General features: G+C 39.6%; 1 protein-coding gene across 1 annotated transcript in view; it reads left to right on the forward strand.

Moving 5' to 3' along the window:
* The window catches only part of ACO1 (aconitase 1, soluble), a 66,994-nt gene that overhangs the window by 28,547 nt on the left and 14,290 nt on the right, over positions 1 to 24,157 (forward strand). The window contains exons 4-14 of the mRNA XM_006863016.1: positions 309 to 446; positions 8,418 to 8,487; positions 8,615 to 8,798; positions 9,965 to 10,104; positions 12,100 to 12,271; positions 16,492 to 16,592; positions 18,305 to 18,421; positions 19,482 to 19,641; positions 20,927 to 21,062; positions 22,530 to 22,614; positions 23,438 to 23,594. Of these exons, the coding sequence (XP_006863078.1) occupies positions 309 to 446; positions 8,418 to 8,487; positions 8,615 to 8,798; positions 9,965 to 10,104; positions 12,100 to 12,271; positions 16,492 to 16,592; positions 18,305 to 18,421; positions 19,482 to 19,641; positions 20,927 to 21,062; positions 22,530 to 22,614; positions 23,438 to 23,594 (1,460 nt within the window). The remainder of the gene's footprint in view (positions 1 to 308; positions 447 to 8,417; positions 8,488 to 8,614; positions 8,799 to 9,964; positions 10,105 to 12,099; positions 12,272 to 16,491; positions 16,593 to 18,304; positions 18,422 to 19,481; positions 19,642 to 20,926; positions 21,063 to 22,529; positions 22,615 to 23,437; positions 23,595 to 24,157) is intronic.

Below are 24,157 nucleotides of genomic sequence, written 5' to 3' on the forward strand. Positions count from 1 at the left end.
ACGTGTCTTTTCCATGTCTTTCTCAACCCACCAGATGAATGGAAAGCAGTCACATCAGTAAACTCTCCAGAATGTCACCTTTCCTCTGTTTTCTCTGGACTGTAAACATTATATTTACTTCAGTGGTATAACTGCATATAAACATGCCACTCTATCATGGTTCTTTGCACCTCTCTGATTTCTCTTCAAGGAAATGTGTTTAGAAACCCGCTTTTTAAGCCATCCACTGCCAGTATTATCAATGAAACCAAAACTGAAAAATCCAGTTACAAATGTATCTTCTACTGAATTCTCTGTTTTTGCACTAGGGGTGTTCCAGCTGTGGTGGACTTTGCTGCAATGCGTGATGCTGTGAAGAAGTTAGGAGGGGACCCAGAGAAAATAAACCCTGTGTGTCCTGCTGATCTTGTCATTGATCATTCCATCCAGGTGGATTTCAACAGAAGGTAAGAAAAAACCTGGGTTTTCTGCTTTATGTACAGCTTGGCTTACTTGCTGGGTTTTGTTTTGTTTTTTTAAAACGTGCATATAGTTAAATAAAAGAATAACATCTTTGAAAAGTATATTAGGCAAGACTAAAATTATTATCTATTTTTCCACTGAAGACATATTTTGGCTGATGGACCTGTTTTTGTTCCCCCGGTCTTTTTTTCTATTTACTTCTGGGGTGCGAGCAGCCTGTGTTTAAATCCACATGAAGTTATCTCATGAGAGCGTGTGAATACAAGTATGTGTTTGATTTTAAGGAGTTGTTTTTTTGTTTTCTTCCCTCTGTTGGAGCCTTTTTCTTTATTTTGATCCCAAGTCACTGCTTCATACTTGACTATCTCGACCTCTCCATCTGGGTTCCCATAAAGCCTACGCTTTCCTTTTCTCTTCTTTTTCCTCCTTCTATTGCTTGGGCTGTCCTCACCTCTTTTCTGTCAAAATCCTTCCTGTCCTTCAAGGACAGGTTAAATTCTCTTCTGTTAGGAATTCCTTACTTCTCTGTCCTCTGATATGCTAGAAGACAGAATGTCTGAAATAGGACTGTAGCTCTTGAAAGGAAATTGGCTCTTGAGTTGCCTTGGTGACAACTAAGTTCATCTGTTAACTCCCTGAATGTAAGAGCTGAATATATAACAAACACTTAACTGTACTAAATTGGGTGGCCTTGAATTTATGCTTGGTTTAAATGAGAATTTTGATAACTACATTAAGGTGGCTGTAATGTCTTTATTCATTCATTCATTTTGTGTATGTGTGTTTCATATTCACTTGTATTTCTTTTTGGTTTCTTGTGTTTTTTTATGTGAAAGTTTACAGAGCAAATTAGCTTTCCATTCAAGAATTTATGTACATTTTGTACCTTGAGAAGGAAAACATTCTAATTTTATGATTCTGAGGATGATTAGGCTTCTCTTTTTTTCTGTCCCCTCACTTTTGGCACCCAACTGCTTGGTTATTAAAATACCTTATTTTATGAAGAAGAAAACTGAATATTTGACTATGCCATTAGGAGCCAGTAATTTTGGCCTGACTTCCTAACAGATTTTAAAAGTAATTGCTTCCTTAGCATAGTCCACAAAGACAGTGTTCTACATCCTACTTGGTGTGTAGTGACTAGGATCTTAAAGCCTATGAACAGCCATCTAATGTCCAACTATCAGTATCTCCCTGTCCAGAGGTAAGAAGAGTGATGAAATTGAAGATGCTTGGAAACAGTTAGTCCAGTGGACTAATGGACCATGTGAACATCAGTTTCCATGGCCCTGAGACCAGAAGAGCTAAATGGAAGAAAATTGTGGAACTCAGAATCATAAAAGAGGCCAGGCTTACTGCTTAGCTAGAGACTGGTGTCTGTGGCTTCGTTTTTAGGCAAACAATAGATAAGTATGTAAAGGGAACAGTGAAGTGGCCCAGGATCGGGCTGTGTTTCGTTTTGCTGTGCATAAGGTTGCTATGAGTTGGTACTGACTCGATGGCACCTAACCACAACAACAAAGGGAACAATAACACTGGTGATAACACACCTTATAATATAATAAACCATCTGAGATCAAAAGGGCAGCATTTACCTAAGGACAAAGTTCAAAAGACAGGAAAGGAGGAGGAATGGAGACATGAAACACAGAGAGGAAGTGGTGATGCTGCCATTAGGGGATTGCAGTCACTCAAATGAAAATACGGATGAATTGTTAAATGTCAAATTGGTGATCTGCTCTATAAACTTCACTCAATTTACAATAAAATGTTAAAAAAAAAATTGCTTCTTAAAACATGTAGCATTTGTGATCCTAGCTCATTGGAGAGATGACTAAATTCTTAGAATTTGAGTTGAATAATAATGGTTTATTTTCCTAAGTCTATTTTAACAAGATTTTATCCCTAAATATCTTTCTCCAAAAGTCTTTGCTTTAAATTGGTAGTATTGGGGTGCCCCTGTGGGTTAAAATGGTGCTAGTATGTTAAACATTGTAACACATTCCCCATACTCTTTAAAATACATTTTAAAAAAAATAAAATTTTTTTTTAAATTATAACAATGGAATCCAAGTGAGGTACTCAGTGATTTAGTAGGGCCTGGAAGAGTTTCTGATGAGGTTCCAATTGAAAGAGAAAAAAAAAAAAATATATCAGTTGTCTTCTCCTAAAAGCAGGATTTGCACCAGTGAAAATAACAACAATTTCAATGTAAAGATAGGTGCAAAACTGGTAATAGCAGTTGCTATATGAAAAACAGCCCTAAAATCTCAGTGACAGTCAAGAACCAGAATTTTTTCTTACCTACCTGCGTTGTTGAGAGGCCAGCTGAAGTAGGATGAGGACAGTTGAGCAGCTTCATGCTGCTATGGCTGAGTCAAAGCTGGGGCAGCTCTAGTCTACTTGTATTGATTTTAGGGCCCAGGCTGAAAGAGAACAATTATTTGGTAATCACAGACTCTCAAGAGAGCAAGTGGAAATAGTGCAGTATCTCTCAGGCCTATCTTAGGATTGGCACTTAGTTCACAATACCATTTACCAAAACAAGTTATACGGCGAGCCCAGAGTCAAAGGGTGGGGAGGTATAATGCATCTTTTCTCAAAGTAACTACGAGATTACACAGCAAAGGTTTGGATCTTTGCCTAGAAGTATGACTTCATAAAGTTATCAACTGTCCGTGGGAAAAGAAATGACAATTCTATATACAATGCTGGGAAAATAATGGGGTTTTTTGGGTACAGGTGGCATTTCATATGAATTAAAGCATTCAAATTAGAAAACTTAAATCTTGAAAATGTTTTTGGAAAAATATAAAAGTATATTTAGGAAAGAACTTCCTATATTTGAAAACAGTGAGTTCTCGAATCAAAACAAAAAAGGGAGGAAAAATCTACAAATGCTAATACTACAAAGAGTAAATACCTAGAAAAATATTTGCAGTGTATATGAGAAAGAATTAGCATCCTTAACATACACAGAGCATGTGTAACTAATTTACAAAAGTGGTCCGATCTAGCAGATAAATGGACAATGGATAATAAACATTTTACAATAAAAGGAAATACACATGGTAAACTGTTTAGAAAACCTTTTCAATCTTACAGGTAATAAAAAAGCAAATTAACTCCCTCAGATACCATTTTCTCTTATCAATATAGTTAAGATTAGAAAATAAACATTATTAATTATAAAGGTGTCATAAGGGAGACACTTTTATACACTATTATTAGTACGATATATTAAAAATAATAAGGGCAGTGTGTACTAAGAACTTTAGAAACTTTCTTACCTTTTGTGGAACTTTCACTTCCAAGAATATCTCGTAATGAATATCTGAAATCCAGCGGGGGAAAAAAACTTTATGATCAGTAATGCTTATGAAAGTATCATAATATTAAAAATCCAGAAACAATCTAAATGCCTAATTCAAGAGAGTTATTTATTCAGTTATGAATTATTAAGTAAACGTATGTTTATAAAGTACTTGACAACACTTAGATCATGTTCATACCTTAGCTCAGTAGCTAAAAAACGAAATGGCATATATAGAGTAACCTCAACTAGGTGATAAGTTGTGCTCGCATTGAAAGAGTGAAAAAAAGGTGTCAGGCTGGTCTGCAATTATCTCAGCGGATTTAACTGGTCTTTATATAATTTTATAATAAGAAGCTATTGTTTTGAATAATAAGTCATTTAAGAAAATGAAACAAACCACTCCAGGAAAAAATCTTTTGTTTGCTTCCTTGGGGCTTTAAAGTGCTTTCCATAATATTGCCAGTATCCAAACCAGAGAAATTCAAGATGAAGAGAAATTTGCATTGTGGCCTAAATTGACTATATATTCTTGGAACAAAGAGTAGAAACTTGCCAGCTTCCCTTTGGATCTTACTTAGGCTACATGTCTTCCCCAGCCCACCCCAAATATCACACCAAGGAGCCCTGGTAGCAGAATGGATTGCGAATTGGGCTGCTAACTGCATTCAGCAGTTCGAATCTACCAGTAGCTCCAAGAGAGAAAGATGAGGCTTGCCGTTCCTGTACAGACTTACAGCCTCGGAAACCTTGAACAGGCTCACTGTGAGTTGGAACCGACCCCGAGTGCACAGCCAACATATCACATGAGCTCAACTTGACGTTTCGGTTTTAGTGGGAAGAATTAAAATTATACACACAGATATTACCCTACTGGACGCTAAGGATGTTTCCTAAATTTTCACTTCAGACGTTATAAAAGCAGCCTCACAGAACCATACACAGCTTCATCTTTCTGGGAAGCTCTCATTGCTGACCTGGAAGGTGAAACACTGATAGAGACTTGTTTAAACACTGGTAGCTCACAATTTACAGAGCTGCTGGCTGCTAAGCAGTTAATAAATCTGGGTCATCACTAACTTCATTGTGATTTTCTTGTCCTTCAGTCCTTGACTTCCACCAACTGTGGTTTCATTTTTCTGCGGAGTTTCTTCATGGGCAGTGTAGCACTGAAAATGTTATGAAAACAGGAAAGTCCAGGGCTGAACTTTGATCCACATTGATACCCACATCTAGAAAACACTTTTTTTTTTTTTTTCCTAATTAGAGAACATTTCTGTTCAAAGTGTTTTCATTGGTGGTGTTTTGTTTTTATTTCTTGAGATTTGCTTTTGCAATCTGACCTCCAGGTCTCTTTCCTCATTTTTGTAAGGAATTAATGTGATATGTCTCAACCCTCGTGGAACTCTTTGTTTCCAGAAATGAGCTAGAAAAACTGAGTAAATGTTCTCAGTTAAATATTTACAAGCTTGTTGCTTGGTTTTAATAATATCAGTTGACCTCATACCGTTTTCAGGAATAAAGGGTAGAACTAATATTATTTTAATGTCTCACAAAATTATCTCAGAATAGCCTTTCATATTTTTATCCCAACAAGAATATCCTAATTCCAGATTTCATTAATGTGAAAACTATCTCCTCTGTGAGTACTCTGTGAACTTCTGGACCACCGTTCAATGTAGTTCTCAGAAACTTTGAACTGTGTCCAAATGTAGATTCAATTATGTAACCAACAAGCCATTTCCTTTTGATTCTGTGAGGCCATTCACATTTGGAGACTTGATTAAAAGTTTACTAGATGGGCTAATTTTAGGCAAATTCTGAGTGATGGATAAAAAGTCTGAATTCTAATTCTGTTTATTCATGCCAATAACTAGAGCTAAGCTAATTGAGCCAGACTTAGCATAGTAGATGTTTTGCTTTCATGAGAAAATAGATTTTTACGTGGACTAAGTGCCGTCAAGTCATAGCGACCCTGTGTATGGTTTCCAAGGAATGAATGACTGATGAGTTTGAACTGCTGGTCTGGTGGTTAGCAATCCTGTGCTGATCCTACAATGTGATACCCATATCATAAAGCAGCCTAAATATTTCTGTCTTATGCCTGTCATGTGAGTATGTTGTTTTTATGAAACTGATATTCCCAGAATTCTCTGGGGTGACTGCCCCCTTCCAACCCAGCTTCTGCCTCTAGCACCTCTGACATCCCCCTTGTTGAAGGGAAGAGGACGAAGGATAATGTCTAGGAAGGCCAGAAGTGTTCAAAATAGGAGAAATGGGAGCAGTAGGGGCAAGAGCTACATACAACGAAGAGACACCTTCTCTTTCTTGTGGGTTTTTGCTTTGTTTTGTTTTTTAATAAAATCTAATACTGTGTTTCAGCATTATTCAAGAAACATTAGTTGAGAAGAATAGAGAGATCAGTGAACACATAATTTAATGCAGTCGGTAAGTGTAGTAACCACAGACCAGTTTGTCTTATTAATAATAAAGCGTGAAAGAAATGCCTGGAGATCTACTTCCAAGAAACCAACCGGAGAAAACCCTGTGGAGCACAGTTCTACTCCGACACATGTGGGGACACCAGGAGTAGGAATTGAGTCATCCCTCCTAGAGGAGTTGTTAATGATGGAATGAATTCATGTGTGTACAGCACTTAGTCTGACACGTACTGTTGTCCATTAGCTGCTCATGGTACTGTGGTTGTTATCATTACTACTGTAACCACTAAAGTTTCTGAAACTGCTGCTACCGGGAGGCAGGTTGTTATAAGGATTGAGTACCCACTCTAGAGAAGCTCTGGTAGTGTAGTGATTATGAGTCGGGCTGCTAACCTCAAGGTCAGCAGTTCCACAGGGGAAAGATGAAGCTTTCAGGGCCGTTATGAGTCGGAACTGACTCCACGGTTTACCACCACCATCACCCACTCTGGAGTCAGACTGCTTAGTTTGAATTTCAATTCTGCCACTTAACTAGCTGTGTGATCCTAAGCAAATTTCATAACCTCACTGTGTCTGTTTCCTCTTTTGTAAAAGGTGAATATTAGTTGCTTCTAGGTAAGGAGTTCTGATAGCGTAGTGATTACAAGTCTGGCTGCTAACCTCAATGTCAGCAGTTCAAAACTACCAGTCATTTTGCAGGAGAAAGTTGAGGCTCCTGTGAAGACTTACAGCCTCAGAAACCCTATACAGGGTTGCTATGAGTTGGAACCGACTCCACGGCACACAACCACCAACAACAACCCAAAAGGATGTTAAAGAGACTAAATGAGAAAATAAATGTAAAGCTTTTAGAATAGTGTCTACTTCCTAGTAATGTCAGAAAATGTGAGTTGTCATGTTAATGCAGTGTGACTTGGGTCATAGCTATTAATTTTACCATCCTGTCACTCAGTCTGTGACAATTTGTGAGCACCTTCTTGGTGCTGGACCTGCAAAGTTTAATTTGTTCCATATTGACTCAAAACAATGCCGTTTGATTATAAAAATCCTGGATATGCTTGTTGATCCCCTTCATTGCCATTGCCACTCTTGATGGGCAGATTGACCTGGAATAAACCTTAGCAGATGATCTGGGGTTTCCAGATCCTGGGCACCACCATCCTCCTCTGGCCTTGTTGTTGTTGTTGTTAAGTGCCATCGAGTCGGTTCCGACCCATAGCGACCCTGTATAGGGTTTCCGAGGGTGTAAATCTTTACGGGAGTAGAAAGCCTCATCTTTCTCCCGCGGAGCAGCTGGTAGTTTCAAACCGCTAACCTTAAGGTTCACAGCCCGATTCGTAACCACTACGCTACCAGAGCTCTGTGACTTTATGAATGACTGGTTGATTTTATGAATGACTGGTTCTTTATCTCCCAGTATAAACAGATTAAAATGCCAACTCAGGTAACAGCCCAGCTCAAGACAGGTGTTTTCATGAGGGCATAGATGAGAAAGAGGTTCAGAAGCAAGAGTTTTTTAAAAACATATCTAGGTTGCTGTTGTCATCATATATCTTAAGGCTGTTCCTAACAGCCAGACTTAATGATTAGATTTGTTTTCATTTAAATTCACTTCATAATTTCTGCCTCTCAAGTTCAAAACTTTGAAGGCATTGTAGGAGTCACTTGAATCAGACAGTAATTATTCTGTTTACTTTCTCCAGTTACCTCTTCTTTCTCACATTAATTAATAGGTTTTCGCACATTCATGAATGAGATGCATACTGTTGTTGTTAAGTGCCGCCGAGTCAGTTCTGACTCAGTGACCCTGTATAGGGTTTTCAAGGAGCGGCTAGTGAGTTTGAACTGCCGACCTTGTGGTTCAGACTGAACTTGCAGTCCAGTGCTTTATGCCACAGCGCCATAAATAATGGTAATAGTGGTGTGCTATGGAGTCGGCTCTACTCATAGTGAAAACCCTGTATAGGGTTTCCAAGGTAACAAATCTTTACGGATGCAGAAAGCCTCATCTTTCTCCCACGGAATAGCTGGTAGTTTTGAACTGCTGACCTTGAGACCAGCAACCCAACTTGTAACTACTACACTACCAGAACTCCTACCACCCAGTAAGTCTTCAGATGCAATTGCTTTGTGCATTCATCACCAATGAAATAGACATTTTAAGCCTTAACATTTATATATTTAGTTTTTCTCTCTGACAGGGCAGACAGTTTGCAGAAGAATCAAGACCTGGAATTTGAAAGAAATAGAGAGCGATTTGAATTCTTAAAGGTATGTGCAGAGCTTGGTTCCCCTGCTTGGCTGTGCATGGGGTAGAATATAAAGAAACGCTCTGAGGGGATGGGCTGGATAGAGTGTGTCGGGTGTTCATAGTTTTCTTTGCATTTTTCAATCCTAGTGGGGCTCCCAGGCTTTTCACAACATGCGGATTATTCCCCCTGGCTCAGGAATCATCCACCAGGTGAATTTGGAATACTTGGCAAGAGTGGCATTTGATCAGGATGGCTATTATTATCCAGACAGCCTGGTGGGCACAGATTCACACACTACCATGATTGATGGTTTGGGCGTTCTTGGTTGGGGTGAGTGTTCTGGGTTCCTGGTTCATATTTTCTAGTCTAGGACGTGTCCCTTAACTCACTTGGATGTCAGTGTAGCTCAGTAGTATTAATTTGCATGCCTATGTAAATCAGAGAGAGGTTTTGTCTGTTTTGTTTATTTCATATTTTCCAGTACCTAGTAAGCACTTAATACACCTACTTCTCAGTTACCAACTATCTCATTAACTGACATTTCACATTTATGACAACAGTAACACTTGGTTCCATGTTTTGTGCATTCATAAGTCTGGCAGTAATGAACACAAAGGCGCATAGTGAGAGTAATACTGGCTGTGATGGTTAAGGTTGTGTGTCAACTTGACTGGGCCATGATTCTCAATGGTTTGTCAGTTTTGCAGTGATGTCGTTTGGCAATTATGTAACAAACAATATAGTCCTCCTCCATTTTTTTGTAATGCCGATTTTGCATTATGACCTAGTTGTTGGAACCTAACCATGTAGGTAAGGGTGTGAGTGTCATTAGTTTTTGAAAAATGAACTGGAATAATGGCCTAGTGAGTTTTAGAACAAAATGAGATTCACCTGGGATTTGTTAAAAACGGAGCCTCCTGGACCCCAGAGTCCATTTTGTGTGCTACTAAGGGGAGTCTGATACGTATGTTGGAAATCCTGTTGTTGTTGTTGTTAAGTGCCATCAAGTCAATTCCGACCCATAGCGACCTTGTATAGGGTTTCCAAGGAGCAGCTGGTGAGTTTGAACCACCAACCCTACAGTTCAAATGGCTTTGCATTCTGGCACATTAATCCACAGCGCTATACCAGGACTCCAGAAATCCTGTAGAGAGAATAAAAAATAATTACTCTTTATAGAAACATAACTGCGCTATTAAAACATCGCGGTGGTGGTGGTTATGTGCTATAGAGTCGGTTCCGACGCATTGTGACCCTGTACAGGGTTTCTGAGGCTGTAAATCTTTATGGGAGCAGAAAGCCTCATCATTCGCTCGTGAAACAGCTGGTACATTCAAACTAGTAATTTTGTGGGCCAACTTGTAACCCACTATGCTATCAGAGCTCCTTTTCAAACATTGGCGCAGGCTCATTACCACGGATGGTGCTGAATTTATGCCTTAAGGATAGAGTGAGGGATAATTCAAGCATTCTTTTTTCTGTGCCATTCATTGCAGGCGTGGGTGGTATCGAAGCTGAAGCAGTCATGCTGGGTCAGCCAATCAGCATGGTACTTCCTCAAGTGATTGGTTACAGGCTAATGGGCAACCCTCACCCTCTGGTAACATCCACGGACATTGTGCTCACCATTACAAAGGTAAAGACTCTGCCTCTTCTGTCAAATGACAAGGAGGGAGAAAATACTTAGTGGTTTCTCTTGGTCTCTGTACTAGAGCAATGCTTGGAAACCAGGTGATGATTATTTTCAAAGACGAGCAGGCAAGAGGGATATATCTGTGATGAAATTTCAGATGATTATACTCTGTTGTACATGGATTCTTTTCTCTGAAAAAATTTTCATTGTGAAATAAGTCAAATACAAAAATGGAAATGATTTTTATATACTTACTCCTTAGTTTTAACAGTTATTAATGTTTTACTATACTTACTTTAGCACGCTTTCTGTATGTTTATTTTTTTATGAAATATTTAAGGTTAAAGCCATTCTATTTGTTTCTACACATAATCACTGTTCTAAGGTTGTAAGACTCGTTCTGATGCACATTGTTTAGACTTTCACTACCTTTTTTTCCCCACACAGTTCTTCCTTATATATAAATAGCAAATTAGTTCCATGAATAATTTTTTTTAAAGTCTCTTCTCTGTATGGTAGGTTATTGTAACAGATGTTTCTCTAATCTGGAAAATACTGTGTTTTTCCTTTTCTTTAGCTCTTATAAGAAAGTTATTTTTTATGATTGCTTGCTTTGCATAAAGAAGAAAGTTTCATTTTTGAAGACTACTAGAAAATGATGGTTTTCTATTATCACAGACATAATTTTTCCTGGCTGTACAAGAGGTCTTCAAAAAGTTTGTGGAAGATATAATTAAAGGAGAATATCATTTTCCACAAATATGTAAAAGCCCCCTTGTGTTGTTTGGATACGTGGGGTCTTTTGGATATATGGTATAATATATTAAAGGACAACAAAAATTACTCTTTGATTTAATGTTAGTGAGATTCAGAATTGGGTTTATCTAAACACTATGTTGTTGTTAAGTGCCGTCGAGTTGATTCTGACCCATAGTGACCCTGTATAGAGTTTTCAAGGAGCAGCTGGTGAGCTTGAACCACCAACCTTGCAGTTCAAAGGACTGCAGTCTGACACATTAGCCCACAGCGCCACACCAGGACTCCCTAAACACTATAGCTTATAACAAATGTCTGTGTACTGTCCTTCAAAAGCAGAAGAACACAAGATGTGTCCACAGTTCGTTATACTGGCTTCGTGCGACGCCAGATGAGTCATTGCAGCTGCAGTCCTGGCTGCTGGCTGCGTGGAAAAGCTGTGGGGAGTCAGACCTCCAGGCCTTTTGGTCACATTTGATTTATACGTAAACACACAAACACAACAAACCCAATTGCTGTTGAGTCAATTACAGTAACTCAAGGCCACTCCATCTGTGTCTGAGTGCTGGTATTTTGGAAATGGATCACCACAGTTTACCCCTGTGTGGACTTGAACCACCGACCTTTCAGTTAGCAGTGAACATACACATTAACCATTAGCACCACCCAGGGAGTCCAAATTGTATCTAGCTTCAGGAAATTTATTCATTTATGTTCTTGAAAATAATAATTTTTTTAGTTGAAAAAATAATTTGTAGCACTTTTAGGAACTTCCAGGTATCTCATTAGAGAAAGAGAATGGTTTTCATTTTGATAAACTTTTATTGTTTTATTTGTAATTTTGATTGTGATTATGATGTTATTTTGTGATTTGAGCATTACTTTTTTATATAAAAACTTTTGACATAATTGTATATTTGCAAAAATGTTGGTATAAATAATAGCACAGAAATATCCGATATTTCTTTCCCCCAGCTTACAATACTTTGGTACATTATCAAAACTAAGAAATTAACATTAATATAACACTATTAAGTAGCTACAGGTATCACTAGCTCATTTCAGTGATGTGCCTTCTCTTTTCAAGATGCATTCTAGAATGCAATGTTGCATTTACTTTTAAGTTTTATATTTAAAATTACTTTTTTAAACAGCATTGGGCTAATTTAGAAGAGTTGCAAGGTTCTGCATTTTAAATATTGACAGACAAGACTCAAACTGTTCTGTTGTTTCTCTGCTTAGCATCTCCGCCAGGTTGGGGTCGTGGGCAAATTTGTCGAGTTCTTTGGACCAGGGGTAGCCCGGTTGTCCATTGCTGATCGAGCCACGATTGCCAATATGTGTCCAGAGTACGGAGCAACTGCTGCCTTTTTCCCAGTTGATGAAGTTAGTATCAAGTATCTGGTGCAGACAGGTAAGTAAGTGCAGGACTGTAAAAGCAGAAGCCCCTGTGTAGAAGATTCCTATGACACTGAGAATCTAAGGATTACCATCGTTCCTTCTGCCTTTGCCTCACACGATGCAGGGGGTCACATCTGCACAGCCGTTATTCTCTGTGTAGAATCAGAATGGTGGTGGTTATGTGCCGTGGAGTCGGTTCCAACTCATAGCGACCCTGTACAGGGTTTCCGAGGCTGTAAAACTTTACAGGAGCAGAACGCCTCATCTTTCTCCCACGGAACAGCTGGTAGTTTCAAACTGCTAACCTTAAGGTTCGCAGCTCGATTCATAGCCACTACACTATCAGAGCTCCTTGTGGAATCAGAATAGCTGTTGGTATTCAGAGGTACAGACAATATGGATAATAGAAAGCTCTCAGGTGCACTCTGGAAACCTGGGTGCTTACCCTGTCTCTCACTGTCTCTTGTGTTAGTGAGCTATGAGTTAACATTAAATTAGTGATTATAATTAAGTGTCTGTGCAGTACCTACTGTGTGCCAAGCCCTTATAGGGTGTTTGCTCCTATCAAATTGGCAGATCTGTAAGGTAGATTGATCGGTTAATTAATAGAAGATGAAATTGAGGATCAGAGAGGTAGGATAAATTATCCAAAGCTAGTAAGTAGTAGACTTTAGAATTATAATCCACAGCCGTTTGGCTCCAGATTAGTGATGGCGCTCGACTCCCCAGTCAGGACTGTCCCATTGGTAAAATGAGGTACTATACCCAAAGGTAATTCAAAACATCAGTGGGTCTTTATGTACTTGTTTAGAAATTTGACCTTAATATTGTAAAAGCATTTTATTATTTTTTTTAATTGATCGGATTTATCTTAGAAATCTCAAATATTCCAGAAGAACTAAATAGTACCTGGTACCACTACTAGCCATTCTAATCAGGGCTTCAGTAGGTGAACCCTCTTCTTAGACTGTGAGAAAAATGTGGCTCCAAGCCTCAAACTTCTAAAAGCAAAGCCAAAGCAGACTTCTTAGACCTATCACAGCTGAAGGAGTCCATGAGACTTATCCTGAGATACTCTTGGCTTCTTAATTTAATAGAAATTTTAATGAAAGTTTACAGAGCAAATTGGTTCTCAATTCAACAAGTCCTACACATTTTGTTCTGTGACATTGATTTCAACCCCTACAATGTCACAGTGCTCTTCTTACTGCCTCTCTGTGTTTACCGTCTCCATTCATCCGTCTGCCCGCTCCCATCCTGCATTCTAACCTTTATCCCTGGACAACTGTCCTTATGATCTCCTCTGGCTGATTGTTGTAAGGAGGGTGTACCTCCTGGTGTACTAACCATGGTGCCCACCTTATAGGCCTGTCTATGTTTGACTGAAAGGGGTGATAGCGGTTCCAGGCCTGACGGGCATGGAAGGGCCATCGTCTCAGGAATTCCACCCAGAAACACTCTTTAAACCTTGAATCCAAAGTAGCCCCTGAGGTCACCTTTTAACTAAATAACAGATTGATTCACATACTAAAGAATATATTTTGCTCCTTAAAAAAAAAAAAAAATCTACATGAGACCAGATGGTCAACAATTACTTTAAAACAAGGATGAGACTATATGGGGGCAGGGAAACTAGATTAATGGAAGTGTCACCACCAGAAAGGAAATATTAAGAATGGTCACACATTGTGAAGAATGTAACCAATGTCCCAGAACAATTTGTGGACAAATTGTTGAATGGGAGCCTAAACTACTATGTAAATTTTCACCAAAAACATAGTACAATATTATTAACAACAACAGAACATCAAATATTTATCATTTAGTCATTCATTTGACAAACCAGTGATGTCTGGACTAGGTCCCAGAGATACAGCGGTGAACATGGTAAGGTCTCTGCACTAGAGGAGCTGCTGGCCTAGTGATGTCAGCAGATGGTGAACAAGTAAACAAGTAAGTGTGTTAATGAAAAAGAAAATAGGGGAGGTAGTTCAGGTATCCTAAGGGTGCTATTATATAATATAGAAAGGTAAGCAAAGGACTCTTGGGAAAAGTGAAATGTGAACCTATAGCTGAGTGAAATGAGAGGACTAAGCCATGGGAAATGGTGGAGGAGGTGTTTTCCAGGAAGAGAAACCACAAGTCCAAAGACTCAAGACAAAGCTAGAGCTGCGAACAGGAGAGGGGAACTTAGGGAAGGAGATGGGACGTAGGTAGGGCCTAGGTCACAGAGGGGCTCATAGACTATGGTGGGTAATCTGGATTCTATTCTAATCTGGGGAGCTACTGGGACATTACCATCTGAACCAGATGGTAACATGAAATCAGTTTTAATACCTCATTCTATGTGATAAAGATGGAGTGGACTTTTATTTTCCAAATGACTTTTTTCTTTAAACATTTAAAATTACATCTTTATTTAATCAAAAACTAATCTTCCAATGGAAAGGGACACAAAAAAATAATTGACAAAGTAATTAACAATTTTTCCAAGAGAATAAATTACATCAATAATAATGATACCCAGGATAGAGTACATATGCATACATGTTATTAGGTAAGTTTTTGGTTTTGGTTTTGGTTTTCAAGCTTTTCGTGTGAATTGAGTGATAGTTTACATGGGAGAACATCAGTTTTATGCTCAACCTATTGTATTCCAAATGACTTCTTAAAAATACAACCACAGTATTTAGAAGAAGAGACCATATATACTCAGGCCTTCCCCTCCACATCCAGTGTTTACTTCTGAAGGATTCCAAGAGCAATACACATATCTTGATAATGTTCCATGAGAATCTTATGCCAAATAAACACCAGTCACAAGTCTTCTCCTGTAGCTGATGGGAAATTCCCTGGATGTCGTGAATATTGTGTTGAAAAGATGTTAAATTGTTGTTCTTATTGCATATAACCTCTCTGGCATCAATTAATTGATACCTTCCTCATTTCTAAGAGGATTTGTAGTGAAAAGATGTAAAAGTAGAAAAACAGAATAGCTTAAAGAAGAGGAAAGAAGGAATGGGAAGTGATGGTGCAAGGAAGGTTGGAGAATCTGTTGCAGAATAAATCCAGAAGTAAGATTAGTTTCTCTGGTATTAGAGGTAACCAGTAAATATGGTTCTAGACTGCCTACTGATCTGGTAACAAATACATAAATTGAAGTAACCCTACTGCTTCAGAAGAATACAGCCTTTCTCATACAGCAACCTAAGATTTTCTCCCATGTACCTTCTTGATCAAGGTAGCATCATGAAGACTGAACAATGAGCTCAACTACACATCATATTAACTATGAAGCTCACACAGCTATATTATGAGGCCCAGGCTAAAAGCTTTCCAATTCAATTCAAACAAACAAAAATGCTGATTTATTTTGGGTTCAGGAATCATGCTCTCAATCTCATTAATCTGTCAAAAAAGATGGTAGACTCTGCCTGTGCCTCAGGTATACATTGTAAATTTTATCACCTACAACTAGTGTCTTGATAAACATTAGATAGCAGAAGGCCCAGGGTTAAATTGCTGGTGATAGATTATTGTGAGTTAAAACTTTTGGGTTTTATAGTCAAACTCAGGTACAGATACTTGTTCTGCCATTTCCTAGCTCTGTTCCATGGAAAAGTCCTTAATTTTCTTGAGCCACCATTTCCTCATGTATACACGAGAATAGTAACAGTGTGTATCCCCTAAGTTTGCTCTAAGGATTAGTTGAAATATGAGGAGACTTCTAAAAGTTCATGGAATAGTAGAATTAAGAGAGAATGGAATTTTACCACGAACTTTCTGAAGCCCCTTTGTAATATTTAGCACACAATGCTAGGCACATAGGAAGTGTTCTATGGCTGGTGGTTTGGGGTGAGGTGGATTATCATTTTAACAATAATAACTTGGAATAATAACTTTGGGGCCAGTTGAAGGCAGATACAAAAGTGTGCTAAGACTTAGGGTTTTCCTAATTAAGGGCCTTCACCAAGAAGTGGGAACGCATATATAGATAGAACCAGAGTCTTCTTAGATAATAGTCACCTGAGTGGGAACAGTATATTAGTTAGTATCCCTTAGTGAACAACAGCAACTAGAGAGTCAAATCCTAGCTTGAAAGTGCAAGTATCAGCAAAGCTCTTGGCATGTGTACAAGCAAAATGAATATCATTTGTACAGTTATTAGTATACTGTCTCTAACAAGGTAATTCTAACATCTGCTCCTCTTTACTCTTTAAAATGCCCATTTAGGTCGTGATGAAACGAAAGTAAAAAATATCAAAAAGTATCTTGAGGCTGTAGGAATGTTCCGAGATTTCAGTGACTCCTCTGAAGACCCAGATTTCACCCAGGTTTGAGATCACCTTCCACTGAATGTATATGTTTTCTTTCTCAAGGCTGTGGTTTTTAGTTGTGTATGTTATATCTTGGCGGGGTGGGGGAAGGAATACTTGTGGGGTGTTAAGTGTCATCCAGTCAGTCCCAACCCACCGCAACCCTTTTATAGGGCTTCCAAGGAGCGGCTGTTGATTTGGAACTGCCAACCTTGCATTATCCCACAATGCCACACCAGGACTCCTATCAAACCGAAAGCCCACTGCCTCCCAGTCAATGCCAACTCTTAGGACAGAGTAGAACTGCTCCTTTAGGCTTCGGCGACTGTAAGTCTGTACAGGAGCACACAACCTCAATCTTTCTCCTGTGGAGAGGCTGGTGGGTTTGAACTGCCTGCCATGAGTCATTGCCACATCAGGGAATTACACAGAAGAACAGGGTGTTTAAAGGCTGAAAAATCAAAAGGATAAGGAAATTTTAAACGTAACAAAATAATGTACATTTTGCAATCTAATGACTGGTCATTGTAAATTGAGTGGGCTTCCCCTTTTCAAGCTCCTGATTGTCTCCTCATACATGGAAGACAGTTGAAGGATTTTATTAGAGGCGCGATTGTTGTTAAGTGCCATGGAGTTGGTTCCAACACATAGTGACTCTGTGTAGGGTTTCCAAGGAGGGTTTGAGCCACCAACCTTTCAGTTAACAGCCCAGTGCTTATCCTATAGCGCCACACAAGGACTAGAGGAACTAGCATTATAAAGGCTAAACCATCATTCTCATTGAGGAGGAAAGAAAATGGAGTGTGAATATCAATGAGTGTGGTGCTGTGGGCTAATGCTCTGGACTGCGACGTCGGCTTGAAGGTCAGCAGTTCAAGCTCACCCGCCACTCCTTGGAAACCCTATGTAGGGTCACTGTGGATCGGAAATGACTCAACAGCACTTAACAACATTTTCTAGGATGGAGTCCTGGTATGGCGCTGTGGGTTAATGCACTGCACTGGAAGGTGGGTTTGAACAGCAAAGGTGGCAGTTCAAGTTCACCAGCCTTTCCTCAGAAACCCTCTACAGGTTCACTATGAGTTGGGACTGACTTAACAACAAGTTTTTAGGGTGCAACTGAATTCACATTTTGTCGGCAGCTAGGGCTGGAAGTTAACTAGATGTGGGACCCTTACTTTGATGCACAGTACACTGAGGGAAGGATCTAGTCAACTAAACTAAGTCAGGCCCATTTCCTGATATTGATGGTTTAATTTGTTGTTGTTAAGTATCCTGGGGTCTATTCCAACCCATAGCAACCCTTTATAGGGTTTCCATGGAGAGGCTGGTGAGTTTGAACTTTGTGGCTGAGTGCTTATCCTACAGGGCTTAATGGCTGCACCTTTTACAAACGACCATTCAATAGAAAACCGAACTCTGAGTTTAACTTAAAAGATTGCATGAGTTGCTATACAAGGCTGAATGAGTGCAGGACACTGGGCAGCAGCTGCTGTGTCCACCTTGGTCTTTTTGAGAGGTGCCAGGCTTTCTGTCTTGGGCAGCATAAGTGCTCATCTTGCTCTTGAGAAATCAATCACTTAGGTGTTGAGGTGGGCATTGACTTCCTTGTTTGGAATATTGTTTGGTTTCTTTTTATTTGTGGTGATATAAATTCTCTGATGTCGTTGATGTTTCTTCTTTGTGGGTATAAAGTGACTTCTAAAATTTGTTTTCTTTTTGATAAACAGATTGTGGAATTAGATTTGAAAACAGTAGTACCTTGCTGCAGTGGACCCAAAAGGCCACAGGACAAAGTCGCTGTGTCTGACATGAAAAAGGACTTTGAGAGCTGCCTTGGAACCAAGGTAGGGCCTTGGAAAAAGCTGATTGAAATCCTCCCATCCCTTCCCCCACCCTGTGCCTGATTTTTGTGTGGTCAGGCTTCAGTTCACACCATTTGCTAATGAGCCTTCCTGAAGCCTGGCACTAAGGGTGTGATTTCTCCGTTCCCCTTAATGACTCCCCATTAGTTAAGCAACTTCCTCAAAGCATATGACTGTCTGTAAACACAACTCAACCCACCTTTTTAACCATAGCCATTGTTCATAAGACACTAACCACATTGTTCACTGGATTCGCCCAAGCTCTTCTGGCCTTCGTTCTCTTGTTCATTCCACTCCCAGTCCCTCTCTGAATGTCACTTCCGTATCTGTGCATGTTCCTTAAAGACTCACTTCAGATACCAGGTCCTCTGCCTCAGACAGTGGTCTTTCCCTCATTGGAGCCTATATGATACTTGATTTGAAAATTTTGGTGACATTCCAGTCCTATGACTTACCTGTTGGTACTTTATGTTATTTATGCGTCTGGTTTCCATTATAAGACTGTAGGTTTGAAGATAGGATTTGTTCCAGAATCACCTTTGTATCCAAATGTCTTGTGTACAACATTTCTAGAATAAGAAGATAATATGTGAAATGAATTTTATCCATGGGACATCAAAATTAGACCACATGGCCAGCTGTGCTTTGTTTTTGTTTTGATCATGATTAGTTTAATCTAGCCAAAATGGTATCTTCTAAATTTTGTTAATGGTAGAATCGGTAACCTTATTCTGTACAATAATGTCATTGCATTCTATTTAGCATCACTTTAAACTAAATCTGTAGTTTTAGCATTTCCATTTTTGTGGTGAGAAGAAAGAAATCGTTAATCATTTCAAAGCAGAGTCAGATTCAGACACTCTGACTTTTGTAGAGATTTAAAAAGAGTAAAGAGGACTTCACTTTACTTTTTCTGTAACATCTCAGAACTTAAGTGGCCAACATATTTTTTTTGTTAGAATTGGCCTTTAAAACTGTAATTATCAAAGTACTTCTTCCAAAGTAACAACTTTGACCATGTATATTTTTTTCTTCCTTATAGCAAGGGTTTAAGGGCTTCCAGATTGCTCCAGACCATCATAATGACCACAAGACGTTTATCTACAATAATAGTGAATTCACCCTTGCTCACGGTTCTGTAGTCATTGCTGCCATCACAAGCTGCACAAACACCAGTAACCCCTCGGTGATGTTAGGAGCAGGTACGTGCATTGGGATCCATCCCCGAGATCATGTGTGTATGTACATGAAAACCTGTTTAAGACGTGACCCAGAGACTTAACCATGGTCTGCATGGACTTCCTGAACCATGTCTTTTTCAGATACAGAGGTTTACTAGCCCGGAAATATCTATACAATGAATATTGCCCAGTGAGAGTAGTTAAAGTAAAACACATAATACACTATATTCTTTCTCTGTGGAGCTAATGCAGAAAATAAGTAGAGGAAAGCAAAGGAAACCAATTTCATAGTAAAGCGTAGACCCTGTGTCAGATTTTGAAAGGAAAATAAAACTGTTTTCACATCACAGACTTCGTTGTCTGTAAAAACCCCTGGTAGGGCTTTTTCTCTTACAGTGGAATTTAATACTGCTCGGCAGGAATTAGGGCACAGGGCTGATAGAACTCAGTAGACCTGCCCTGTTACGCAATTCTAGTGAAGTGGTTAATATTTACATGCAGTGTTTTACTAATACAGTGCCTCTTTAGTTTCCAAATTTTCAGCCATCACCAAAAACCTCTCTTGAGTCCACAGGCCAGTGTCAGCAGTTATTACTCTGAGACGTGCACAAGTAAACAAGCCTTCTTAGTCCAAGGGTTCATCTGTTGCTCCCTAAGCTCCCTTTGTCCGGAGCAAACCAGTTTTCTGGAGACACATCAGCAGCACGTCTGTAGCTTTTGTCCTGCTGTGCTTCACCCGTACTCCTCCTTTATTTCTTACTTCTGTGATATTTCCTAAGACTGACATGCAGCTTCTATATTTATCGAAAGACCAATTGCCCCAGGAACTATTGATTTCCACTGCATGTGATATCTGTATTATCTGTATTACATTTTCCCATCTAGGCTGACTGTATTCCTAATCAGCTAGTACGCATGAATATATTTTCAGAAAAAAAACCTCCGTTTTTTTATCCAAATTACCGTTTTTATCCAAATAAAATATAATTTGACAGATCACTTGCCCTTAGAAAGGAAAACTTTATTCTGTAACCTAAATGGTCTTAGATTGTCTTTTAAAACATGTAAGTCAACGCATCTCTTTCTTCATTTCCATGACAAATTTAAGTGTACTGCATACATACAATTAAATGACTTGGGGCCAGTGAGCTTTTGGTTTCAGTTAGGCAGTAGAAATAGCAGGAAGTGCTAGCATGTCAGGCAGTGGCCGGACATGCAGACTAAAAGTCAGTTTCTCTCCAGGGCTGTCCCTGACACTGAGAGCAGAAAGCCACCCACACTCTTGTCTGTGTTTATCATTTCACAGGATTGTTAGCAAAGAAAGCTGTGGATGCTGGCCTGAACGTGAAGCCTTACATCAAAACTAGCCTGTCCCCTGGAAGTGGTGTGGTCACCTACTATCTGAGAGAAAGCGGTGTCATGCCTTATCTGTCTCAGCTCGGGTGAGGCAGACTTTTCTTTCTCGCCACTGCTTTTTCTGCGTCATTTTCCCCATTCTTTGTGCCATACCACTTTGTAATGGATTAAGGTTATCTGGTCGTATCAAATTGCACAGCCCTTTGTCAAATAGTAAGTAGATTTAAAGCAGTCCCTGGGTGGTGCAAACGGTTAAGCACTTGACTACTAACCAAAAGGTTGAACCCCCAACTCCACAGTCCCATCCCAGAGGCACTTCAGAAGAAAACCTGAATACCCCATGGAGTGCGTTTCTACTCCACAGCACATAGGGTCAGCAGGAATTGGAATCAACTTGACGACAACTGGTTTGTTGCCTTTGTTTGCATTGCAACAGTGTAGGACCCTCCTGTGTGGTGCTGGACTGCAAACCATAAGGTCAGCAGTTCAGACCCACCAGCCACCCCACACACACACAAAGATGAGGCTTTTTTGCTCTCTTAAAGAATTGCAGCCTCAGAAACCTTCCGCAGGGTCACTGTGAGTTGGAATTGACACATTGGCAGGGAGTTTCCTTTTTTTTTTTTTGGAGGGTCTACCTGTACATTTGTGCTAGTTATTTATCACATAAGGTACCTGGGGGAGAGGGAGGGTGGGTCAGGTTGAGTGTGTGCTGCACCCTCCTGGAGGAGGAGACATCCTCTCTCATGTGGACAAAGGGATGTTGTCAGTAGTTCTGCAACTCACAGATGTGAGTTGGTGTAAAAATATTTACCATGACCAGAAGCATTCTAACTTCTTGAAGTAAATTACTTAGTTCTCTGCTGCCTAAGTAGTTTCCCCCAGTTCACCATGTCTCCTAACTTGGATAACACAGAATTCGTTTATGTGCTTCTTAAAAGTCGAAGTCTTTTGTGGTCACACAATGAAAGCAGTGAGTGGAGACATTAATGGCATATCTGATGTTAACTTTTAAATAGTCTAGCTCATTCAGTGGTGGTTGTTAGCTGTTGTCTAGGTGGTCCCCAATTCATGGTAACCCCACACACACAACAAGATCAGACCATTGTAATCCAGAGGGTGGTCATGGACTGGTTTCTATAAATAGATCACCAGGTTTTTCTTCCCGGATTATTACATTAGACCCTTTTCTGTTAATAAAAAAATGTGAACTCTTAATTATACTCCAACAAAATGCTCCTAAGAATGAGAACTTTATAGAACTAACACTGTTGTTAGTGTTGTCAGGTCAGTTCTGACTCAGAGTTGCCCTGGATAGAAATTCAGGGGGCTGGAAATCTTGGCTGGAGCCTCATCTTTCATCTGCAGAGCAAGTTGTGGGCTCGAACCACCGACTTTGTGTTTCACAGTCCTGTGCTTATCCTACAGAGCCACATACTTCCCGGAAGTAACAGTATACTAAACAAACATATGCTCTGCTGTTCCCTTCACTACAGCCAGCAGTAGCGCGCCCTGAGTTCATTCATTTTCTTGTGCATCTCTTTGGCCGGTAGGTTTGCTGTGGTGGGCTATGGCTGTATGACCTGCATTGGTAACAGTGGACCTTTACCTGAACCTGTGGTGGAAGCCATCACACAGGTATTTAGAGGATCTGTGGGTCTTCGGATTTCCTGAGTTTTGTTTTTATTTTTATATGGTATGTCATAAAAATGAAAAATTCAAGAAGGGAAGCAGTGGAAGTGATTAATAGTGTAGTCTAGAGTCAAGCTAACCTTATTAGCTTTACAACCTTGGGCAAGTTAATTTGCCTTTTTGTGCCTTAATTTCTACATCTGTAAAATTGGAATGTTAACATCACCTGTCTTATAGAGTTCTGATGATACAATGTTAATGGGCTTAAAACACTTCAACACAGCACCTGCCACACATTTAAGTCCTAAGGGAATGCTGGTTTTGACTACATTGGGCTCCAGAATTGTTTGTTCCTGGTAACTTTAAAATCAGTTCAAAGTCAGACAAGTCTCCACACAATGAATCTAAATAGCATTGGCTTGATTTGGGTTTCATGATATCGATAGCCTTGTGAAATACTATTTGGTTTCTTTCATCTTGATTACAGAATCCATGTAAGTCCTTGCAACTTCTTTAACCTTCAGCTTTTAGTCTCCCTACCCCAACCCTGTTCTTCGGCCTCAAGCAGCAATAGCCTGGACGTTTCCTTCTGACCTGTAGCCTGGACTTTCTCATGAACAGAAGCCACTGAACATGTCTCTTGGTTTCTTGTGACCCGAGCCCCTCACAGGGACGCCCTTGTGAATTGTTCGTCCCTAATAGGAGAGGACTAGATAAGGTGGCAGCTTAAATTGATGTCTTGTGGGGATTCTGTAAATAACCTAAGACAAGGAGCCTTGGCTGACACTGTCTTCTCTTGGTGACCTGATTTTTTTCGTGTCTCCCACAGGGAGACCTCGTAGCTGTTGGGGTGCTGTCAGGGAACAGGAATTTTGAAGGACGAGTCCATCCCAACACCCGTGCTAACTACTTAGCCTCGCCACCCTTAGTCATAGCCTATGCAATTGCTGGGACCATCAGAATCAACTTCGAGAAAGAACCTTTGGGTAAGATTTTATTTGTGTAGTTAATTTTTTTCCCCCAGTGAATTTTAAAATATTACTGGAAGAAAGTGGCTGTTTTCCTTAATAAAAAATAAAATACAGAACCTCCCAAGATAAAATGGGATGCAGCATCTTTTCTTTACTCCCTAATATATCTAAGACCTAAATGAAATAGTCAAACAGAAATTTACCAGAAGATAAGGGAGTAAATACTAAAAGTAATAGAGATCTTTCTATTCTGGCTTCTTGTCTAGGGTTCCTCTCTTTCCAGCTACTGCTTTAAACTAATAGTAGATATTGCTTCAATATGGACTCTGTAGAAACACACCCCAAATAGTTAAAGTTCAAAATTCAGGCAGAAATGAATTTCGCTGTCTCCTTTTCTTTCATCTTCTTGCTTGCTGCATGCTGCTTATTCCACTCTAGGCAGATTAGATCATGGGAAAAGGTTGGTGTTGTTAAGTGTCATCAAGTTGGTTCCAACTCATAGCAACCCTGTATAGGGTTTCCAAGGAGCAGCTGGTGGGTTTGAACCACCAACATTGTGGTTCAAACTAATCTTGTGG

This window comes from Chrysochloris asiatica, unplaced genomic scaffold (assembly GCF_000296735.1).
Source record: "Chrysochloris asiatica unplaced genomic scaffold, ChrAsi1.0 scaffold00053, whole genome shotgun sequence".
Taxonomy (NCBI): Eukaryota; Metazoa; Chordata; class Mammalia; order Afrosoricida; family Chrysochloridae; genus Chrysochloris; species Chrysochloris asiatica.